Source organism: Pleurodeles waltl, chromosome 1_1 (assembly GCF_031143425.1).
Source record: "Pleurodeles waltl isolate 20211129_DDA chromosome 1_1, aPleWal1.hap1.20221129, whole genome shotgun sequence".
In the NCBI taxonomy this organism is placed as follows: Eukaryota; Metazoa; Chordata; class Amphibia; order Caudata; family Salamandridae; genus Pleurodeles; species Pleurodeles waltl.
Window position 1 is genome coordinate 210,417,767 of NC_090436.1, and position 24,634 is coordinate 210,442,400.

General features: G+C 42.5%; 1 protein-coding gene across 2 annotated transcripts in view; it reads left to right on the forward strand.

Annotated features, from left to right (window-relative positions):
• Positions 1-24,634, forward strand: part of SPEF2 (sperm flagellar 2) — a 736,330-nt gene that overhangs the window by 329,831 nt on the left and 381,865 nt on the right. For both annotated transcript variants that reach the window (XM_069220893.1, XM_069220901.1), the window contains one exon: positions 1,138-1,275. In XM_069220893.1, coding sequence (XP_069076994.1) covers positions 1,138-1,275 — 138 coding nt within the window. The remainder of the gene's footprint in view (positions 1-1,137; positions 1,276-24,634) is intronic.

Below are 24,634 nucleotides of genomic sequence, written 5' to 3' on the forward strand. Positions count from 1 at the left end.
AAAAAGTTGGCTGAAAGAGAAGTTGGAAGGTGCCCCGGTGCCCTCGGTGCTTGTCACTGCAAAGCAGTAATGCAGTAAAAGGGAATGTATTTGTACTTCTATTATTTTTTCAATACAACGCTGTCATGACGAAAGAACCAGAATCGAACGAATGAAGATATCTAGCCTTATATCCCGTAACACTCAAACTGTACTACGTTTTGATGACCTGGGTCCAGTTCTCATGTACCCACTGTAATTTGAAGGGTTTAGATTAAATCATACCGAGAAGGATTAACACGCGGCGTATTCCAATTTCGAGCCACACGGAGAGGCCCTGAAGTTGTTTGTAAAACGAAGATGTTTATTTTGCTTTAATAGACCCAAACCCAGCTCTAAACTCAGGAACAGCTAGACACGGGGTGGCCTTTAAATCTAAACTAGAGACCTGGTTTACTGAGCACAGCCCTAGTCTAGCCAGCAGAATGGTTTACTTAAATATCTACAGTTCGTAATATACACGATAAAAGGTAGTTATATGATAGTTCAAGTGAATGCTTATTTTTATAATTAGATCTTATATGCACTGCATTATTTATATGTGTTGTTTCACTGAGTATGTTTTAAAGGAATGCCTGTCTTTAAGGAATGCCTCTCTTTACATGCATTATTCATAAATGTTTTATATTATTTATGGTTTCATTTGCCTCATGAATTTTTAATTTGTTAGTTTCGTTGGGATGGGTCTGGCCATCTCATGTGGCACCTAGAAGAAATCGGGTCGAGTGGAGGAGCTAATATTAATATTAGGAATTTGATTTATATGGATTTGGGGTAATTCCCTGTTATCAATGAGGAAAAACACAGACCCAATACAGAATCTTTTATAAACCCGACAACTTTCTACCTCTGTTTCTGTCTAGGTGCATGAAGCTGAGATTGCGTCAGGGTTGGGTTCCCCCTCATTAGATGATCTCTCCATCCACACCAGGCATAGTCTATACTCAACATGTTAAAGGGTGGGGTGTTACAATGGAGGAATATCTACAACTGTTTATTACTTTTTTCATAATATTCCAAAAGATAAATTACCGCTGAAAGCTCAGTGCGATTGGAAATGCTCATAAGAACATACCTAAACTACGTTATTTCTTGTAGGACCTACGAGATCGCCTGTGGGACATTTGTGATAACCGGAAGGAGGAAGCTGAGCAGGAACGCAGTGACATCATAAATAGTGGCTGGCTGCAGGATCATTTTGGAATTCTCATCAACCACTTCCTTTCTCTCATGCAGGTAGGAGAGACAAGGTTTATTTTTGCATGTTTGACAGATGCCTTAAGAAACACATATCGGCATCCACACCTTGGTATAATAATCATAATCGCTCCTAGAAATAAAGAATCTTGTGATCTCACCTCAACGGACCTCATGAGGTGGTGTTGAATATAGACTGATTCCTCCAATCAAATATAGTTTTGTTTGTGATATAGGAACATAGGAACCCAAGAAAGAAGCTTTCAAGTTGCGAATGCGTTTTACTACCGAGCCTGTAGCATCTGTTTAAAAATAACAAGTAAAGACAGACTATAGCTGTGGATTTGTTTTAGTAGTAAAAAACTGTCTATTTTTAGCACAAAATGTGCTTGTTTTTCTATATTCTCCCATTATTGCCAGTGTCTAAATGCTGTGTAGCAAGTGACCAGTTTCCTCATGCAAAGTAACAAGAAAAACCTTTGTAAAGGTTACCCTCTACGAGGATGGCCAGGTAGCCACACGCCTCACAATAGGCAAGGCAGTCTGGTTATTATTAAAATTATATCTGAGTAACGAACATCACATTAAGAAAAGATTACAAGTCCCTGAGGGTAATTTTTTGTGACAAGGGATTGCAAGGATCTTAAATGGTATATGTCAGTGCCCATCTTAATTAGACAGAACCTTTTCTTTGCAGCTTTACTTTCGACCTAACATGGTAGATATGTAAGTGAGACTAATGCGCAGAGCAGGGGTCATTATTCATGTCTTATTTGAACTAGGTGCTTGCTGGACTGCAAGAGGTAACCTTCGGCCAGATGTATGAAAGCAAATGGTGCGAATGCCCATTTGCGAATGCAAAATGCCATTTTAGAATGTATGAGATACATTCTGAACGCAATTTTAAGGAATCACTAAAATATCGATTCCTTAAAATTGCGATCCTGTGTAGAGAGTCGCAAATTGCGACTCTCTAAATTAGAAATCGCAAATAAGGATTCCTTAATTGCGATTTCTTAGCACATGTATGAAGCCATTCCTAAATGCGATTTTGGCATTTAGGAATCGCTAATTACCACCAAGTTGAACTTGGTGGTAACCATGTGCAAAATTAAAAAATGCATTTAAAATGCATTTTTAAATTGTACATGTAAAGCACACATGCCCTTTTGGCATATGTGCACCTTACATGTTCCCCCAAAAACTTTTGGGGTGCAGCAGAGGCGGCCTTATCCCCCCAGCACCCTGGGGTTTTGCATCTCCAAAATTGCGATTTCTGGTTCCGAAATCACAATTTTGGAAATGCAAAAAATTCGCAGAAATGGGCCAACGGGCCCATAGGTGCGACTGGGGCCGGTATCGCAATTTGCGAATCGGTAATAACATTTGCGATTTTTAAGAAATCGCTATTACCTATTCGCAAATGTGATACATGGCACTTTGTGAGTCGGAAATAGCGATTGCTTAAAAATCGCTATTTCCGAATCGCAAAGGGCCGTGATGGTACATCTGGCCCCTTATCCCTAGTCATAGTTCACATATAGTGCACTTTACTAGTGACTTGTAAGTAAATTAAATATGCCAATTGCGATTAGGCCAATGTTACCATGATTTATGGGAGAGAGCACAAACACTTTAGCACTGTTTAGCAGTGGTAAAGTGCACATGGTCCTAAAACTAGTAAAAAGAGGTCAGAAAGTGGAGGGGGCATGCAAAAGTTGGGGGGAAGACCACCCTAGGGCTGTCAGGTCTAACAGGCAGACACTTGGAGTTAAACAGTGAAAACCGTCAACAACGTCCAGACCTTCATCAACACCTGTCTGAGGAAAATCCTCCAAATCCGCTGGCCAAACCCCATCAGCAACAACAACCTATGGAAGCAGATTTTCCAACTCCTTGCTCATAAAGAAATCCTGAAAAGACGCTGAGGCTGGATGGGTCACACACTCCTCAAGCCCGCATCAAAGTCCACCAAGCAGCCCCTGACCTGAAATCCTCAAGGGAAAAGGAAAAGAGGAAGGCCATGAGGCACCTGGTACGAGGCCTTGATGCTGACTGCAAGGAGATGGGTTACAATTAGAGGCAGATTGAAAGATTTACAGTTAATACTTTAAATGTAATGTACTTCACTTAGATACTTTAGGAACCTTGAATGAAAACAATATCATGTACAGTCTTTGTAAAAATGGCAATAAGCTATTTTCAAAGTGCAAAAATCAACAGTTCCTGGGGGAGGTAAGTAAATGTTAGATTAGGAGGTAAGTAAAACACTTAAAAGTCTCAGCCCTGGGGCATAGGTAGCCCACCGTTGGGGGTTCAGGGCAACCACAAAGGTACCACACCAGCAGCTCAGGGTTGGTCAGGTGCCGAGGTCAAAGAGGTGCCCAAAACACATAGGCGCCTATGGAGAACAGGGATGCTCCGGTTCCGGTCTGCCAGCAGGTAAGTACCTACGTCCTCGGGGGGGGGCAGACCAGGGGGGTTTTGTAGAGCACTGGGGTGGGGGGACACAAGTAGGCACAGAAAACACACCCTCAGCGGCACAGGGGAGGCCGGGTGCAGTGTGCAAAGCAGGTGTCTGGTTTCAGGTAGGAAACAATGGAGGGACACGGGGGTCACTCTAGCAGTGCAGGCAGGCACAGGGGTGGCTTCTCTGGACAGCCTCCAACAGGGCAAGGCAGAGGGTCGCCTGGGGGTCACTCCTGGGTTGAAGTTCAGTTCCTTCAGGTCCTGGGGGCTTAGTGACCTACCCTAGCATCAGGGCCCTTGGTACCAGGGGTACCAGATACAAGGGACTTACCTGAGTGCCAGGGTTGTGCCAATTGTGGAGACAAAGGTACAGTTTAGGGAAAGAACACTGGTGCTGGGGCATGGTTAGCAGGGTCCCAGCACTCTTTCAAATCATAACTTAGCATCGGCAAAGGCAAAGGTTAGGGGTTAACCATGCCAAGTAGGCATTTCCTTACACTAAGCATTAAACTTGATATGGAAACTTCTGATGAGCGGTACCACTGCACACTAGTAGGTGGCATTGTTCGGCTATGCGTGGCATCGTCCACCCTGGAAATTACATGTGTGGTACCTATATAGGCACCACACCAGCACATTGATTCCAGTTCTTTTCTTTCCAGTAAAACCAAGGGACCCAGTGGAGGATCAGGAGCAGCATGCCAGTTGAGCGACCTCGACCTTCCCCGGAACTGGTCCAGTGCCCATGCCCCCATGCCACTGATGCGCATCTGAGGCACTACCGCCATCATCATTCATGACTCCAACACAAAGCTGAACGGTCATCGCCTGACACCGGTTCTGGCACCAATTGGGGCACATTCCCAATGTCAAAACCAATGCCTTAATCTTATGACAGGCCTAGATTTGATGATTAATGGGAAGGGTCTTCAGACCTTTATGGTTATGCCCTGATAAGTCCGTGAAGACACCTGGTATGAAAATCTGGTGTATGCCAGTGAACTGGACACCTCACCAGACATGGCCTAGTATCTCCCCCTACCGTGGCTATGGAGGGGGGTGCCTTCTTTACTATGGTGGTGAGGAGGGAAACTGAGGTCTTAGACCTGTTATTGCTCTTGGTGCTAATAAAGACAAATTTCTTGGCAGAGGTGCTTCAACCGGGAGTCACCCCATCCAAACCACTTCTCCCAATTCACTGACATCCTGCTTGGACCTTGATCCAAGCCCTGCACAAGGGCTTCTGTGCATCGGAGAATTACTTTCCGCCATCACCCTGCCCCAGGGGACTCCAGTTTCCTCACCCAGCACCCCACCCCAGAGAGCTTGGTAATTGAGGCTTCCACCTTCAATATTAACCTCAGTGCATTCCCTACCACTGCAGTGGATAGGGATTCCAAGAGGATGATTACCTTTGGAAAAAGGATGTTCTCTTCTGCTAGCCTAGCACTGCGATCGGTGAACACCTCCTGACTTTTGGCCAAACCTGAGAGAGAGAAATTGAGAGAGAGAAAGCAATTTAGGCTTTGATGAATGATGTACTTAAAACGAGATATTTCCGGACAAGTTGAAAATAAAAATGTTTCTGTCAATTAAAAAGAGTGACATCACCTTTCACCATTAGGCCAGAAGGGACCCTTGTCTGCTGACCAATAAAAGGTCAGTACAACATTTGTGCCAAATATCTTGCTAGTTTGACGCTTTGAAGTTATTGCATGGAGTGACCATTACAATAACAATGTCTCTCTTTCTCTCTCTTCCATCCTATCATGGTATGGAAATGAGAGAGAGAGTGACAGGGCTGCAGTGGGAGCCTCTAGGCCCCCATTGTCCTAACCGGCTCCCTACGTCCTGCGGGAGCCGGCATTGCTCCCACAAGCAGGGAGCATATTTGTGTGCAGGGAAATAGGGGAGAACTCCACTTTCTGAACATGAGAGCTGTTTGACAGCCGTTTGCTCTGACTTGGTGGGAGCTGTCAAAGATCCCACAAAGTCAGAGCAAACAGCTATGTCCCGAGTGTGGGCACCCTAGGACATAGCAAGAGCCGGCACAGGTGGTTGGCGGTCCCCAGGGCCATCTATGGCTTCTGAAAGGGTGCTGCGCAGCCCCCCTCCAAAGTAAAATAGCCTCGGAGTTCTTGTGATCCCCTGGACCGTGGCTCCACAATGGACCCCCCCCACATTATTTCTGATTTCAGCCCCAGGAAGGTTACAATTCACGGGCTATTGGGGTCCGCACGGTCCCCCACATTCATTATGATTTAAGCCCTGGAGAGGAGGCGGTCCCCAGGGCATCAAAATGCCCTAGGAGAGGGGCCAGTGCTCCCCCCGCCTTTATTTCAACAACCCCCCCGGACCTGGCCCACCCATTACTATCTATCCTGTCATATGCTTTACCACTCATTTCTATTCATATGGCACCCAAATCTCTTTTGATCCTACAGTTGTGTATCAAATGACCTTTCTGGGGCAGAAGTGAAGTGCTAAGTGCCATTCGTGCAAAAAATCATCTAAAAGGGTATACTACACTGATGTCTCTCCATGTCTTACGAATTGGGTATCATCAGACCATTCAGGGACAGCCATAAAGTGCTCACAATTGTATATCAAATGACATATCAGGGACAAATGCTAAGTACCACTTGTGCAAAAATTCATCTGAAAGGATATATTGCACTATTCTAAAGCTATTGTTTTGGGGATGAGGATGCCAATGCTGTTATACTTCTCTATAGACGCCAATGCATTCATAAATAAGATATATCTATTTCAAGCCTATAGGTTCTTTAGATTTCCTGTATATCGTGCCCTCATCCATACCTATTTTAAAGTGTCCAGTGCCTCTATCCTACTAGAGTGGGAAATACAATTGTAAAATTGGCATATGCATTCTTTGCCTTTTCCCTTGTTAAATATTCATGAAGACCATATCACTCTAAGTGTATTTTGCTCTTATACAGTTGTACAATAACACAGCCTGAAGTACATCAACATTGCACTTCCCAGCATCCAAGATACACAAGCTACATCAGATAAACTCTAGCATAATACATTCTGGTACCCATTCTACTGAATTAAAGGACCACCCCACCTTCTTTGGGGTTTGAACTGTGATTTAACCCACAACTTATCCCATCATAAATGGACATGTAAGTCTGCATCTGCATTGAGTCCTCACTCTATCTCAGTGCCCATCAAGAAGATCCATTGATTCAGATCTTCTACAAGCAAGTCCCCGATCACCCCCTCTGGGCCCCTGCACCACATGTTGGATTCCATAGTACATCAATCCAATTTTGTTGCTATTATGGTGTTACCAAATATGTTTGGCCATAGAATAGGTTAAATCTTTGTTTTTGATGGCTCAAAGATACTTCAAAATCTGGTAATTTCAGTTTGTTAATGGTACTACCAACATACCTCTTTGCACAACTACACCATCACCTTGCCACTGTGCATATCAAATGATGTTTTATTTATCCCAATTGAGCATGCTTTGCATTTACGGGACCTCCAGAAACCTTGTTGTTTGCTAATTATTAGCATACATATATATATATATATATATATATATATATATATATATATATATATATATATATATATATATATATATATATATATATATAACCTACTAGCGGTCTGGCGTTATAGTTAGGACCTAGTTTCCATATGAAGAGCTTTTTTTTTGGCAATAACCTTGGCGCCACTTGACGAATCTTCACAAAATTTTGAAAACTCAAACTTTGCTTAATTCAGCTGCTGTTTTGAAAGTTTCGGGGTGATCCGTCTAGTGGGAGCCGACAAAAAAGGGGGGTTTCCAATACAGGTTTTCTCCATTCATTTTTCCATAGGATCTTTGGACACGCCTGCACCCCAAATTACTGAATGGAATTGCACCAAATTTGGCAGAAAGGTAGATCTGGGTGCTCAGATCGTGCTTGTTGTAATTTGGTGTAAATCTGTTCAGTTGTTTTGGAGATTTTGGGAGGCAAAAACTATAGATATCTAGGGGTGTGGATCCTTCACGGTTCCAACTGTCCCTCTGCTGATATCTGATTGGCTGCCAACACTTTAACAAGGAAGTGTTGGCAGCCATCTTGGGACCCGGCTTCTGCGGAGTCCCACAAAAATAGTAAGAAAATGAAAAAAGGGGCCAGGGTTAAAAAAGTATTCTAAAAAAATGTTGGTAGGATCTACTGAAGATTACCCCCAAAAAACCAAGCATGGGCTCCTGCCCTTGTTTCATTGAAGCCCCTGGGTGGGCCAGGTCCCAGGGGCATTGACATTTTGAATGGGGGAGGCCACCGGCCATGCCCGCATCCCCAGGGACTGTCACTTCCCTGGGGCAAAGTTTATAAATGCAGAGGGGACCACCCGAACCCACCCCCCACAGCACCGGGGGCCACCACCTCCTTGGGGCACAATGCTTCATCAAATGCGGGCATTCAGCTCTCACGCAGCTACGGCGACCACTACCTCCCCAGGGCACAGTGATTCATCAAATGTAGGGGGGCTGCCAAGCCCACCCATAGCCCCAGGGAGTGCCACCTCCTCAGGGCTACATTTAAAATAGATAGGGTGTCCATTTCGGACCAATGGCCCCAGCGACAGCCACCTCCCTGTGGCTATTTGTGTTAAAGAGGAGCCACAGATGGCCCTGGGTCCACCACTCCCCTCGGGCCAGGGCCGGCTCCTGCTATGTCCCTGTGTGCCAATCGCCAGGACATAGCTGTTTGTTGTGGCTTGGCAGGATCTTTGACAGCTCGAATCAAGTCAGAGCAAACACTCCGCTCGCAGCGATGGCAAGTTGTCAAACAGCACTTCCTCACTGTGAGCGGAGGTTTCCTCTGTTTCCATGCCCACAGAGATTCAGTCAGGGAAACTGAGGAAACATTGCTCTCAAAGAGAGGGAGCTGCTTTAGCAGCTCCCTCTCTGTGACAGCAGTGCTGGCTCCCACAGGAGCTGGGTAGCCGGCTGGGACCACGGGAGCCTTCAGGATCCACCCCCAGGGTACCCAACATTATGACAGGGTGCTGGGGGGACACCCAGGTCACATGGCCGGGCCCTGGGGTCCCTGTGGACGAGATCAGCCCTGGGGAGGGGGGCCGTGCAGTCCCCCTCCCCCCCCCCCAAGAAAAATGTCTAGGCCAGGCCCTATAACTATAACTCACACCCTAAGATAAATATAACTTGCAAGCTTGCTGTGCACTGCTAATTACCCCACAAATTACAGCACTCATTACATCTTTAATAACATCATTGATAATGACACTGTAACATCTGCAGTAAAATTATTGATCAGATAACTGTGCATAGCGGGGCGTGAGTCATATTTAACTTAGGGCGTGAGTTATAGTTACTTGAAAATACCTATAACCTTAACAGGTGACTTTCTATGTTTTTTTATGTGTAAAATGTGAGCCTAACTATAACATCGCAATAAGCTTTTTTCAGTGAATATCTATGGTTTTTTAACTCTATTTCCTAACTGTAACATCTCTGCAACCTTTGGTTTTTTTCAGTAAAAAAAAAAAATATATATATATATATTTATATATATATATATATATATATATATATATATATATATATATATATATATATGTGTGTGTGCCCAGCAGTGCTTAGAACGAGGAACAATGGTCTGCCAACTAAAGCTATTGGCTGCCTTGCACTTATATTAATTTAACCATGTTGAGCCCTTAAACTAAATCCTCAACTTGTAATATTTGAAAGCCAACAGGACCTTTCCTTTGCACCTATAATAATCATGTTTTCTTGTGATGTGCTTTCAAACTAAAAAGAGTTTTGCCTGCTAGGATGCACTCGAACTGTGCTACTCCTCTATTAAGATCCTATGCAATAAATATTTTCTTTTACATTTTTATGGGGCCTTTTCACATAAGCATTTGAGAGTATAGGAAGTAGTACTGTTGCATTCATTTACATACCCTTCATGCATTTGTAAAAAAAAAAGCCCCAAAACGTCAAATACATCATTAGTGAAAATGCAAAGAGGGTACAATCCTTTCCATTTGCCCTAATTGCATATGAACATTCTCTGACTATTCCCTCAAGATTCCTATTTCAGATTTTGTGGGCCTGTTCACAAATACATGCGAGAGTACATAAAGGTTTACTACTGGAGTATTACTTTACACGCTCCAAAATGCCATTGTGATTATGCCGTAGCTTATTTATTGCAAGCTCATTGTTGCAACATTGAGATGGCTGCATGCTTTCCTATTTTGTGCTTCTTTTTTGTCATATGCATGCAGTTAAAAACTAGAAACAAAATGTAAGCATCACACCAGCTTACTTATTACCTTTGCCAGCTCTTATTATTTTAAATAATAATCACTTCAAGAGTACTGAAGGCAGAAGAAGATTGCTTTAAAAAAAAATATAAACAAAACTATTTTGTAGTATTACTGTGCTCTGCTTAAAGCACTGAATGTAAATCTATGATTTTTTTCAATAAGTTCTTAATAAACATAAAAAGCTTTCCTTTTTTGAAAGCGTATGTACACAGAGGACCTGACAAAGGTAAACTGGCACTTTTGTAACGTTTACTTTTTTTTTTTTTTTTAATTCACAAACTACGAGTTAGACTCCCGAGTCTCCGCAGTGGTAAACGCACTGTTCTTCTGTGTCCAGCCAGAAATATTCCCTTTTTACCTTTCTGCTAGACAGTGTTCGTTTATGAGAGTTGTGACCACTTATTGTGAATGTGGTTTTGCTCACATTCCCAGGGGCTTGCACCACAGTTTTGTCAGTTAGAAGTATGACATCGACTTTGGTTTTTCAGTTGGGCAGGTGCCACATTGATGCATGCCGCTGAATGTATGCACTGTTGACTTACTCCAAGACGTACATTTGTTTTTCTCTTCTCAAAGATTACTTTTACAAGCAATTGTTAGATCATTGTAAAACAATGTATAACCCTGATGCCTATATAGCTTGTTGTACACTGTATTTTTAAATCTAAGCACGAGTTAGTTTGTGTGAATTTCCTTTCTTTTTTAGAAGCTATTACCTGAAGTCTTACGATAAAGACCCCTATGCTTAAAACAATCAGTGTTTTGTCTATTCGGCTACCTCTGAGATTTTATTTGTTGAAGAGCAATTCAGATCACGAATGCCTGGAGAGGACATGCCATGGCCTCCCTCGGCAAATATATTTAAAATCCCTCTTCATATATACCGTACTGTTTCAAAGGTTTGTGACTTAAGAGTCTTGGAACAGTTTGAAATTAGTGGTGAGGTGGGAGACTTTTTTGATCTCCATTGTCGTCTGCAGCCGATATTTGCTAACCCAGTGCCTCTGCTTAATTATCTGCATCAGCGTGGTGGTGTCTGGCTCCGCAGGAGTTTCCATCGTGTGTTATTTCTCTGATTATCTTTATCTGGAAGCGATTAAGCAGTAGTGGTCTGTGCTTCATCAGATACATGTTTATTCTTATTATGCAGCCTGTGCTGGAGAGGCAGGGCTGTTCTTGAGAGTATGGTATTTATTTTCCTTTGGACAGTGGGCCCTCCCTATATATCTCTTTGATCTCTACAGTTTTTAGGGGATGAACAGATGTAGCCTGTTCTGTAGATAATGACTGGAATAAATAATTATACTGTCCTACTTTGTTCATAAACAGCTTACAGCATGTGTGAAGATTATGAGAGATGTTTAAAGACTAGCCAAATATTAACTACATCATTTCAGCACCATTTATTACACGTTCTCTCTTGTCAATAAGAAAATGTTGCACGCTGGTCATTTTTATTGCACTCTTTAAATTGTTGTTTGAATCTTGCATCAAATAGACTAGAACTTTTGATAGGATACATGAAAACACAAAAGTCCCAGTGAGATGGTGAGACCTATTTTTGTCTACATAAATTCAAGCTAGTAGGCCTAGAGGTTTAGTAGAAGAAAGGGCATGGATGGCCTCATATGACCAGTGTTCATTTCTGTAAGCTTTTACATTGCAGCATGCTTGTGCTTTAAAATGCACAGTTTGTCCATAGAGGCTTCCATCTCTGGCGCTTCGCCTATATGGGTCTGGACAGAGTGGAATCGTCCTTACTGAAAGGAATTCCTAAACAAGGCCAGACAGATGATTGTTATTCTACAAAGTAACTGATGCTGTATGAAATTTCCACCTGTACGTATGGATAACAACCATGTCTGTTTTCAAATATTATTACATTTATCTGGCTTACACAGTGAAGACAGTGCTTCTCTGGTACACATGCTCGCCGCACAGTGATAGGTACTCCACTTTGCCAGCATCATTGTCATGCAGAGTACTAAGTGCAGATGCGTTGTAAAGTGGGGAGGCATTTGGGGAGGTGGGGGGGGGCAACATAGACTATTCTTTCTCAAGCCATTATTTGGATACACAATTTTCTTGAAAGAATAGGCAGATCTAATCTTGTATTCACAACTATCTTAAGATGGTTCTATCTCAAATGTCCCAAACAAAAATTATGTTACCCTCTTTTCCAGGGATTTAGGGCCAGATGTAGCAAAGGGTTTGCGCCTCGCAAACAGCGAAAATCGCCGTTTGCGAGGCGCAAAAGCCTCTTTGCTATTCAGAAATGCATATTGCGAGTCAGGACCGACTCGCAATATGCATTTCAGAATCGCAAATAGGAAGGGGTGTTCCCTTCCTATTTGCGATTCGGAGTGGAATGCAATTCCATTTGCGACCGCATATGCGGTCGCAAATGGAGTCGCAGTTACCATCCACTTGAAGTGGATGGTAACCCACTCGCAAATTGGAAGGGGTCCCCATGGGACCCCTTCCACTTTGTGAATGGACCCACAAATATTTTTTCAGGGCAGGGAGTGGTCCAAAGGACCACTCCCTGCCCTGAAAAAATACCGAAACTAAAGGTTTCGTTTTTTTTTTTTAAGTGCAGCTCGTTTTCCTTTAAGGAAAACGGGCTACACTTAAAAAAAAAAAACAGCTTTATTTAAAGCAGTCACGAACATGGAGGTCTGCTGACGACAGCAGGCCTCCATGTTTGCGAGTGCCTAGACTCGCTATGGGGCCGCAATTAGCGACCCACCTCATGAATATTAATGAGGTGGGTCATTGCGACCCCATAGCGAGTCGCAGTCGGTGTGTGAGACACCGTACTGCATACCAATTTGCGAGTTGCAAATTGCGAGTCGCAGGGACTCGCAATTTGCAAGTCGCAAATTGGCGTTTTGCTACATCTGGCCCTTAATTTCCTGTCTTAAGTAAATATAGCAAGCCTGTTCTTAATGATGGTGTGCCACAACCCTTTCTCCTGATTTTTCATTGTGTTTTTCACCGATTGCTATTCTTTTTGATTTGTGCATTTTTTTTCCATCAGGATTTTTCATGGGTTTCATCTTCAGAAAGACTTATGTTGGGCTCTTTCTTAGCCCTGACTCAAAGTGGTTTTAGTACCTCATTTATTCCACCTTAGTCTTGCTTCTCCATTACATTCAAGAAGCATTAGGATTGCCAAGTAGGGTTTTTGCCATTGTGTGTGTTACACCCTAGCCAGGACCCTTTTAAGTTGGCACCTTTCATGAGTGCCAAAGTGAAGGGTTGGCACCATGGTGATTTCATGTTGTCACACTTCCCTCATGCAATCAAGAAGAAAGTTAAAGAACCTCCTTTTCATTCAGTCCTTGACCATCTGTGACCATGTATGTCATACTACAGTCATCTCATCTTGTCTCCTAGTTGGTCAGAGTAGAAGAGAGTGTTTTATGCTGTGCGTTAGACCTGTTAGCCTTAGGGTGGTCTTTCCCCAAATGTTTTGCTTTCTTCCCTCCTGATTTACTGAAAATGCTTTTGTTGGCTTTAAGACTCGGTGCACTTTACCACTGCTAATCTGTGCTAAAATGCTTGTGCTCTCTCCCTAAAACATGGTAAAAGTGGCTTACACATGATTGGCATATTTAATTTACTTATAACTCCCTAGTAAAGTGGTATACCATATACTCTGGGCCCGTAAGTTAAATGGTACCAGTGAGCCTGCAGCCCTTATTGGGCAACTCACTTAAGTGGCCCCTAAAAACATGTCAAGGCCTACCATTGAAGCTTGTGAGCAGATGTAAACTGCCAATTCAGCTTGGCAAAATAAACCCCTTGCAAGGCCTAAACCTACCTTTTAACACATATAACACAGCCCAGAGGTCATAGTGTATTTAATCTAAAAACTGGGACCTGTACTTTTCAGTTTTACATGTCCTGGTGGTGTTTTTCACTACTGTGAGCCCTCCCTCGCCCATAGATTAACACTAGGTTACTTTATTACATTTAATGAGTGATACATTTTGTTTGGGAGTAGGTAGGTTTGGGGTCTAAGGAATTGTAATTTAAAATCTTTTTAATGGTAAAGTAAATTTTTAAGTCACAATTCTGAAAATATCACTTTTGGAAAGTTGCCATTTTCTTGTCCTAACCATTTGGTACCTGTAGCCTGTTTCCTGGACCTTGTGAAAAGGTATAGTTGGCTGTTGGCCTTTGCGTATTCCACTCAGACAGTCACACAATAGCTGGGCTGGAGATTGGCAGGATAGGCAATTCAAACAGAATGGAGACTGGAGCTGTACACATCCTCACTTGCACTTCAAAGACACTACCTCATCTCACACACTAAGAACTTCACACCAGCATATTGTGACTGCAGACACACTGGGACCAGGGCAGAGTTGCAGGAATTCCAGACCCCTCTGTGGGGGGGCAGGGGAAGGAGTCTCCAAACATTTCTTTCACTTCAATGCTGGCACCAGTTATAAAATCAGGACCATCAGATCCACGCTTCACTTCCACAACAAGGACTCTCGGAGGACTGCCCTGCTGCCTGTGGCCTGCGGTGTACTTCAGAGGACTACCCTGCTGCACCGAGATGATTGCCCTGCTGCCTAATACCTGCCTTATGCCCACAGGGGACTGCCCTGCTGCTTAAGACCTGCTTTCCTGCTTGAACCTATGACTTCCAGAGTGACTCCAAGGACTAGTTGGCTGACCTCCTTATCAGAGCCTCATGGACAGAAAAGGTACCAACCATCTTGAACTCACGCCTGGACCCAGCATGAGTGAGCCCGGACCCTCCAACTTTTGACCCTCCCAGGGAAGTGGTGCAAAAGGTGCCCAGGTAGCTAATATCAAAAAATTGGGACATTGAAAATTTTCTGCCAAAAACTGCTGTTAGAACTGAGAGGAGACCGGGACTTACATGCTCTCCAGTCTGCCCCAGGTGCATCGCTGGTCAGCCTGCCTTCACAGCAGCTTCCCTACTTTCTTCTCCACAGGAGCAAATCTTGCTCAGAGGCTCCTTGCAAAAGGGGTAGCTGGCCTTGTGGAACCCCGTTCTGCTACAGCCTGCATCTTTGTGCTGCTGGAGACTTTTGACTTCCATAAAAAAGGCAAAGTCTGAGCATAGAAATTTCACTTTGACTTTGTCCAACAGCTCCCCAACCATGATGCATCCCCCTCCCCGGACACCACCAGCTGCCGTACCTTCGCAGACATTTTTCTTCAAAATTTCTTAAAGTACAAAGGTAAGCAGAGAGTAGGTTGAATCCACCTTGTGTACCTGAACCTCCCTCTATCACTGTTCACCATAACTTTCAACTTTGCATCCGTGTCTCAAGTGACTAGATGTCTGCAGTTTGAGCTTTGATATGTTAGGCGCTATTTTTCACTTTAATCTTTAAAAATTAATAACTTTCTACAGGTTGGAATTTTGTTGTTTTGGTGTCTATTCATTTGTTGAAATTTACTCTGTTGTTCTAAATTGGTGTTGGATTGTTCTTGTATTGTGTCTGCACTTTATTCCTGTTTAAGAGCTGCACAAATACTTTACACATTTCTTCTATGTGAAGCCTGACTGTTTTTGTGCCAGGCCACTGTACGGATTAAGCATAGGTTAATTTTGTGACTTTTTGTGGATCTCTCTGATATAGACTGTGGCTCTTTCTTGAATTGGGGTTAACTTCCCCTCAACCAACAACCCAATTTCCCATGCTGTGAATTGACCTTCTCTTTCAATCTGAAAACAATATTATACTCCATTGCTCATTCTTCCCATCCCAGTCCTCTCACAGAAAGCCAATCAATTTAGAAGTCATTTATTTTATGCCTATAAGAGGAGACTTAAAACCAAATTCTACTCCACATAAGAGCTCATATTTTTGGCATTGAAGTGTCATGGTACCTGCACAGAGCTTGTTCAGGTTGCAATACAGCATTGTTCACTGCGGCCATGTTTAGATCACTGATTAGAGTGACTAAGGGCCTGATTACAACTTTGGAGAAAGTGTTAATCCGTCCCAAATGTGACGGATATACCACCAGCCGTATTACGAGTTCCATAGGATATAATGGACTCGTAATACAGCTGGTGGTATATCTGTCACTTTTGGGACAGATTAATACCTTCCTCCAAAGTTGTAATCAGGCCCTAAGTCATTTGATGGTGTAAATAAAATTGGTTTTAAGTTTAAATGTATCAGTGTACTAGCAGTATTTATTGAAACAGAGATGAAGGCAGTAGAAGTAGTTTCTGCTCATCCACTCTTTCAGACTGTGGAGCAATTTGTCCAATTATTATGCTTACTGTGGAGTGTGAAATGTGACATTTATTTGTTTATTGTCCACACACGAGTGAAGGATTCTGTTTGCTGTGAGGAAGGATGCTGATGAGGAGGGTGAAGAGTATGGTGACTGAAGTGACCTAGTCTTTGGATACCTTGTGGTGGGCACAAGCAAAATTGCTAGGTTGCCAGTTAGTCAACAGTCTTCTGAAGGAAAGTAATGATAAAAAGTTGCTGAGTGGGCAGTCAGGCTTTCATAAACATAGCAAATGTAAATCGTACAGAAAGAGTGGAGAATACACGAGCTACATAGTTTTACAGAAGAAAATGAAACAGTACATAGAAAACAATGTTACATGCAATACAGAGTTTATGATCTATGCTGTGTAATAGATTGTCAAAAAAAAATACAGTTACAAATATGGATCCTATTTGTGGAATGATATGGCAGTGCGAATAACAGAGGGAATGAAGAAAATACTATGGAAGCATTTCCCAAACTGTGGGTTGAAACCCAGTTGTATGTCATGAGCCCATTTTTGGTGGATCGCAAAAGTCCAAGCAACAAATTATTTATTCATCTTGTCACATTTGCTGCACTTTAAAGACAGAGGTCACATGTCAGGCTGTGTCTTCTGACAAATTTCTGCTTATTTTGTTAACATGGGGATTGGTGCTTATAAACCGCTCTTACTTTGCAGTCAGAAAAAGAAAAGTAAAGTGAATTGTGTGGCAAGTTTGCTGGAGTACAGGGAGTGTCAAAAGGTTTAAATGTAAATACTTGTAAATGGACTGTACACATTCAGCAGTTAGGAAAGCAAAACTGAAGCACATTTTCTTTTTACAATTCTGCAGTGTGATGGAAATAAAGATTTTAATAGGATCAAAACAAATCAAAGCACCTTACTTGATGATGCACAAATGATATAAAATATTTACTGAACCTCAATTCCCACACATTATCATTTGTGTACAAAATCATTTTATCAGTAAAATTGTATGTCTGTGCAATTTTAGTGGCTGTTGTAATGGAAAATGTGGTGTCTGTAAATGACAGTGTCCTACTAAACAGTGCTTTAGTTACATTAAAAACATACTACCCTGATGTACAGGAAAGCTAGGTGGGTCAATAACTTTTGTCTTACTAAAAATTAGGTTGTTATTCTAGCATGTTTGGGAAGCATTGCACTAAGATATACAGAGAGTTACTGATATGTAAATGGTGGTGATATAATATTGGAGCTACATCATTGTAATTTATTGAATATGAATGCAAAGGTTATTGTACATTTGTGATCTCAGGTTCAGGAATTGTGTGTTGTACAACTGTCATTCTATGAGCATTAAGTTATAATATATACCCTACCCTCAATTATGTAATGTGACCCAGGATATGGTAACCATGTATAAAATATTGCCATTCCTTGAAATTTGAGCATGTCATAGTTGAATCAAATACAGCTCTTGATGCATAATTTGAAAAAGGGGAGGGACTTAAAAGGCTATTGAATGGACAATGAAAACATTTTTCAATTTGTGTTTTGCATTTTAGAATTGAAACTTGTTGGCTTTACCATTGTTTGCTTCAATTCTGTAGCATTCCCATATCTCGAAGAATTTGATTAGTGGTTGACTGTGTCTGAAGTCACACATCCTTCTTAGTTCAGCATGTCTCAAGGTATTATTGGCTATAAATGTTACATGTCTCCTGCTCCTACAGATCATTTTTTCAGTTGAGAATCTTTAGAAGGCCCAGGGCTTGCTTTCTTTCTGTGCCAGTTATCTATTACTAGCCAGTCACAGACAAAAACATCCGCCAGAGGAAGTAGTTCTCACCAAGATATAAATTCTGAGCTGCTGGAGACAGGCTCATCTCTCAGATGACCTTGCCCAACTTAATGTACTCCATTCTGCACCTTGACCATCACTGAAGTGACCAACAAGAGCAAAACACTCATCAAAGCTGCTTTCAGAGCCTTCAGTCTAACCATCTGTTGACCAATGCAACACCATCAATCATTTCCTCAACAAGATTGGCAAAACAGATCCCACATGAGCAACTCAAACCAGAGACTTGCATTGCCTCCAGTGCCCTGTCACTCGGCTCCCAAGTTGACCGTCTTTGACCTCCTATTGAATGCTGAGCTTGCCACCATTCTCAATGTCATCAATTTCTCGCTGAGCCAAGGAGTCTTCCCAGATAGGTCATTCTAGTAGGAGTGGTATTGGCATAACTAATTTTACCTTTACCTTCACCATTGGGGCCTTTCCTCATAACTAAGAGACAAAACCAATTTTCTCTTATTATGTAAAAAGAAATCAACACTCAATACAGTAAAATTAATTCCAGCCTCAGGAGAAACCACAGTAGATGTTTCTGCTACATGCTGGATCATTTCAGTACAACAGGTTTGGTATTCAATCTTGTTGACCCGATGAGCATAAATTACAACACAGCGTGTAGCCTATTTGCAAATATTTTAGCTAAAATCTGACTTCTAACATTTAAAAGTGAAATGAGTGTATAGAAAGAGCAGTCTCAAGACGTTTTCCTGCTTTTGCAAAAAAAGAAATGGTCATGGTATTGCAGTAATATTATGATATTAGACTCAATTTGTCTGACTTATCCGTGGCAAATCCATGTAGTCTTTTCATCCTCTCATCCTCTAGTTAGACCTACCATCCTATCTCATTGATCATCCATTGTTAAATTGAAGCCTTGACATCACAACAGATTGTTCACTGCCAATTGGAACCTCACAAAATATGAAGAAGAAAAAGAAGAAGGGGAAAGGAGCAGGCAGGACAAATCTCTACCACATTCTATCTGAAGACATGTACACTAAAGACCACCAGTAGTAAGACATGACCTACAAACATGAACTGTGAGCTGGCCTCAGCTGTACCAGCAAATTATTCTCGGCTTATAGAAACCAATTATCCCTTATCTCATGTTAATTCGACACTTGAGGGAACAAAGTCAGAATCATCTCTGAGGGATGATCACCAAGGGCAAGTTTTATTTGGTTCAGCGAATATTGAGCTGCTACTCCAGGATCAGTCAATTCGAATCTGTCACTTTTGATTAGAGGATTTCTTAATGGGCCAGAAGGGCCTTTTCTCCCTCGTACCCCTCCTCAGTTATCTCTTGAACATGCTGTTCGCTGGTTCATGTTCTGCATGTGACCACTCATCCTTCCAGCCATTTTCATACCTTTTGGAGTGTCAGGAAACGCCATATTTTCCTCTGTGCTGTTGCTGTAAAACGTACTGAAAAAGCATCATATATTTAATTACCCGCTTCTGGAGTCTGCATTTCTTTGATTTGAAGGTGCAGAGTTGTTTCTGGGTTGTGTGAATGTCATCAGGCTCTTTGCTTCATCCATCCGTAATGGTCTATTTCTTATATTTGCCTGGAGAATGGCACTCCTGTCTCAAAAGTTAAAGATATTGAAAATTATTGTCCTAGAAAAATCCCTGAGATGGAACTGGAGCTCTTGAACCCATCGTACTGAAGGGAACACAAGAAACACCTTCAACTTCAGTTGACCAATGTAATATCAGGTTTTCAAATTATCGTTCTAGACTCTGACAATTGGCATGGTCAGGAATCCCTATTAGTAAGATGTTATTGCACCTCGAGTGCTCCTTTTTGTCTATCCACCTGCTGAAGTTTACTTTCAGGAGCTTAAGGTCAAGTAGCCCCTCAGTTGTGAAGTTATCAGTTGTGAAGTCCTTCAGTGCTACTGGAGCATCACTGATTGATGGTTCTTGCACCTGATCTATAGGCATTTGGTACTGGAATTTGTCCAGAGTTTGCATGGCTGAGCTTTTTAGAAAGGCCTATTCCTCCGGTCTATTTTGTGCCTGTGACTTAAGGACCCTATCTTGCCTCAGGTATGGTTATATATAACAATTTATTACAGGGCTCTACCACATCTCATATGAAGGGCCACACCAAGGCAGTGTGTCTTTTCTATGTGGACTGCCCTTTCAGCCGCAGAACAAGCCCTCCTTCCATCCACTGCAAACCATCCTGTTACAGTTATTAGATTGAGTATGTAGCCAAACCTCCAGCATACATTCTGAAGTTGGATAGTCATCCATTATATACCACTCTCTCTGTTCAAAGTCCATTTGCTTCCCTTCTCTGTGCTCCATACTGTCCTCTTGGGGGGGGGGGGGGGCGCAAGAACACCTGTTGGGCCAGATCAGGGAGCGCAGCTCATCACCAGAGAACACTTGGGTGTTCCTCTTCTGTTCCCGTAGTCCATGAGCTCCCCATCGTAACTGTTCCTTGGAAACCCAGGAGAGGCTTCTCTGCCTCAGCAACCGTGTGCGTAGAAGAGCACAGCCCCACACATTTCATTCAGAGTCCTTAGTTTAGGCCTCTTAGAGAGGGTTACATGCTCCTCCCCAATGGTGGCAGTAAATTTAAATGTTGTTCTACATGAGGAACACCAGTGTTCCCCCTGCCCACCCAGGTATCAGAGCGTCTCCACAGCACCTCATGCAATTTGGCTGTCTTATCAAATGGAGGACCAGCACTTCCAGGAAGGCAAGAAAGAAGAGTCCTGCCACAAGCCAGCCAATACCCACATAGCCTCTTCAGGGTTCTTGCAGCTTGTCAGCCTTTCAACCATCAGCCCTACTCTCCCACCTGTTAATCCAAAAGGACTTTCTAGTCCCTATCGCACTGGACATCAATAGAAAAGAGCAACTACTGCATTCTAGCACTGCAGAGTCCCCTTTACTACCAGGCACTTGGTGATCCTTTGTGTTATCAATTCTATTCTGGGTGCCCTTCCAGCCCCCCAGCTACTCCAAAGGGCTTCAGGGCTTCCTGACCCTCAGCTTGGCTCCCCAGGATGTGGCAGCCCACATGGATCTGACTCCTCTCTATGCTGCAAAGACCGTTCAGAGTAAAGGAGTGGGGTCCATAGCACTCTCCAGCTCTGTCAGTCTTACAATATTGCTGTTCCTAGTTCTTGAGACCTCCATCAACTACCCAGGTATTTGGTGATGAAAGGGATGTTTCTTTTCCCTTTAAAGGATACTGCAGAATGATGATAGCTTAAGATCTGACTTATGGTCTGGCAGCTGGGGGCTCATCTATTTTAAGCCATCTTGCTTATCTTCTAACTCACACCCGCTGTTTTTGGGAATCTTATTCAGAAGTGATCTACATTAGTGATTCTCATGTGACTCCTGGCTCTCAATATCTTAGACTTGTTCAAGTAGTTGAACGTGAGTATGCAGAATAAAACACTTGCTATTGTACCTACCTATTTATGACTGTTATCAATTCCATTTCATGAGGTTGTTTGACAAAATATCAGGAACGAAAATATTGTGATGCACAAGTACTGTTTTTACATACTTTGCATGTAATCAATGAAAATATTGATACAAAGATATTGTGGACCAGAATATCATAAAGAAAACAGGTACATATATTATTTGTAATGCAAAAACATTATATTTATTACTCTTACATATTAAAAGTTAATAATATGTTTCAAAAAATTAATCTAAAATACATTTAAAAAAATGAAACTAATGCTAAATGCTGTGTACAATTAAAACATTATTTAAATAATAAAATAAATGGCATTAAAAGTTAAGAACACTAGGAATTCCATGCAGGCATATCTATCTTTCTGTCTATCTATCTATCTACCTGTCTATCTATCTATCTATCTATCTATCTATCTATCTATCTATCTATCTATCTATCTATCTATCTATCTATGTTATAGATATAGGAATAGATATGTGTATATAAACGAAGACAAACTAATAATGCACTCTCTCAGCAACAAGTATAACAGTCTTCTGGTGATTTATTATCCACCGGAGGCCTTGATCACATAACCAGTAGAGCTTAGGGCTAACCTAAATACAGAGCAAAAGATAATAAACATAGACAGCAGAGTGGGTAAATGTAAAAGCAGGCGCAATCTTGGAACTATCTTCCAAACATACAAGAGTAGGCAAAATAACATATTGAAAGCAAAACGAAACACATACTGTTTGTCTGTTATTCCTTTTGGACAATTTTGGTATACTGGTGTGTGACTACAATTTAATCTAACAAAGCATGCTGATAATCGTGCTTGGACAAATCCAAGAGGTGTGTAACACATTATTGCATTATTGCATGTTGTCAAAAATCAAATAATTGATAGAGCCTAACATGGGAAGACGAATAAAATCAAAATGCCAAAAAATCATTAAGCCCAAGTGGGCAAAATGTATAATTTGTGTACACATCAAACAGTGCTGGGGACAGAAGACAGGCAAAGTATACCCCCCACTCAGGATCAACAACGTAGACCGATCGTACAGGAATAAAGAGGGCATGAACACCGTAAACAAATATCAAGGGGGATCAATCTGCAAAGATTGCAGACACAAGACAGAAGATGAACAAAATGAGAACAGGGTCTTAACTGTGCAGGAACCAAACATCGAGGTGCAGCTCAGAAGAAAAAGGTAGGGGGGGCCCACCAGGAGATAAGGGAGATTCCCTTCCTTTGTTCCTGAAATACAAATAAACATACAACTGTTAAAACCAAAGTGCAAATGGAAACTGAAAGCCCACAGAAGCTAATGAGCAGCAAAAATACATGGAAGAAATGGATACTATTCATCTCCTAAATGGATTTTAAATTATTCTTCTGTATTAAGGCCATCTTGACTCTTGGTCTTGAAATCTATAATGTATCTCAATTCTTTCCTTCTCAATATCAGAGTCATGTTGCCCCCATCTTGTTATGTGGGACCTGTTCTACAACAAAAAAGCTTAGCTTAGATCTGCTCCTCGTCAAAATGTCTGGCAACTAGATACTGGGGATCTGCCTTATCAATGGCTCTTGTGTTCGAGAACCCTTTTTAGGGTCGAGCCTGCGTTGCATGCGCTCGTGCATGCGTATCGCAGCAAGATGCTTTTGTATTTAGAAAAGGGCTCGGAGCCCTGTCAACTTCACGTCAGTGTTTTTTATTGGTTCATGGGCTTGCCTAATAAAATCTGCTTGCTTTCATTAGTCGAAGGCACGCATACGTCATGCCATTTCCGGTGACTAGCCCTCCTCGAGCGCAGCGACCAAGTACAGAAAACATGCGAGGCTTGCTATTTTCCATCGGGCTCGTGGACTTCTTTTTCTCTAATTCACGAGCGCGATCTCGCTTGGCAGAAGTCAAGCGCTTTACATAGTTAATTTCACTTTTTCGGGTTATGTACATAAATGCACTTTTGCCCGATAGGTGAAAAGTCGGGTTAAGAGTTTACAACGCGATCAGCTCTAACATGAGCAAACGTGAGACCCGCTGCATTGTAAATGCTTGTTAGGGTCGAGCCTGCGTTGCATGTGCTCGCGCATGCGTATCACAGCGAGAGGCTTTTGTATTTAGAAAAGGGCTCGAAGCCCTGTCAACTTCACGTCAGTGTTTTTTATTGGTTTGTGGGCTTGCCTAATAAAATCTGCTTGCTTTCATTAGTCGAAGGCACGCATACGTCATGCCTTTTCCGGTGGCTTGCCCTCCTCGAGCGCAGCGACCAAGTACAGAAAACATGCGAGGCTCGCTGTTTTCCATCGGGCTCGTGGACTTCTTTTTCTCTAATTTACGAGTGCGATCTCGCTTGGCAGAAGTCGAGCGCTTTACATAGTTAATTTCACTTTTTCGGGTTATGTACATAAATGCCCTTTTGCCCGATAGGTGAAAAGTCGGGTTAGGAGTTTACAACGCGATCCGCTCTAACATGAGCAAACGCGAGACCCCTTGCATTGTAAATGCTTGTCTTAATTTGACACCTCTTCCTCTTTCGATTTTTGCCTCCTTTCTTCATTTTCTGTCTCTCTCTAGGTGTGGGCCAACTTCACATAATGCAAAACACGTGCCGGACGCCAGGAATGAGTACTGGTGCGCGCAGTGCCTGCACAAATTAAGCACCCCTCTTTTAGGGTGTCAGTTTATTCCTAAAGAGACTTGTTTAGACACGGTAGTTTTCTAAAGTCTTGCACCTCGGCGCCCTTCTCTGCACATCCTGTGTGATCTTTGCCCCCTCCTTCCCGCACCGGGGTGCTTGCACAATTGTGGGGACCCCCAGAGACGCCTGTGGGAGGGGAGAAGTATGCGAGGGGCCCTCAGACGCCTCTGAAAGTCAGTAGTAAGCGGCAGAGCTGTAACCTGAGCCTATTTCCATCTCAGTCCCGAGCAGCGGCATTCTTTCTGGGGCTGGAATCTCTCGGGTATTCTGCTCTCGGGTACGCTACTCTGAGGTGTTCTACTCTCGGGTGTTCTGCTCTCAAGTATTCTGCTCTCGGGTACGCTACTATCGGGTG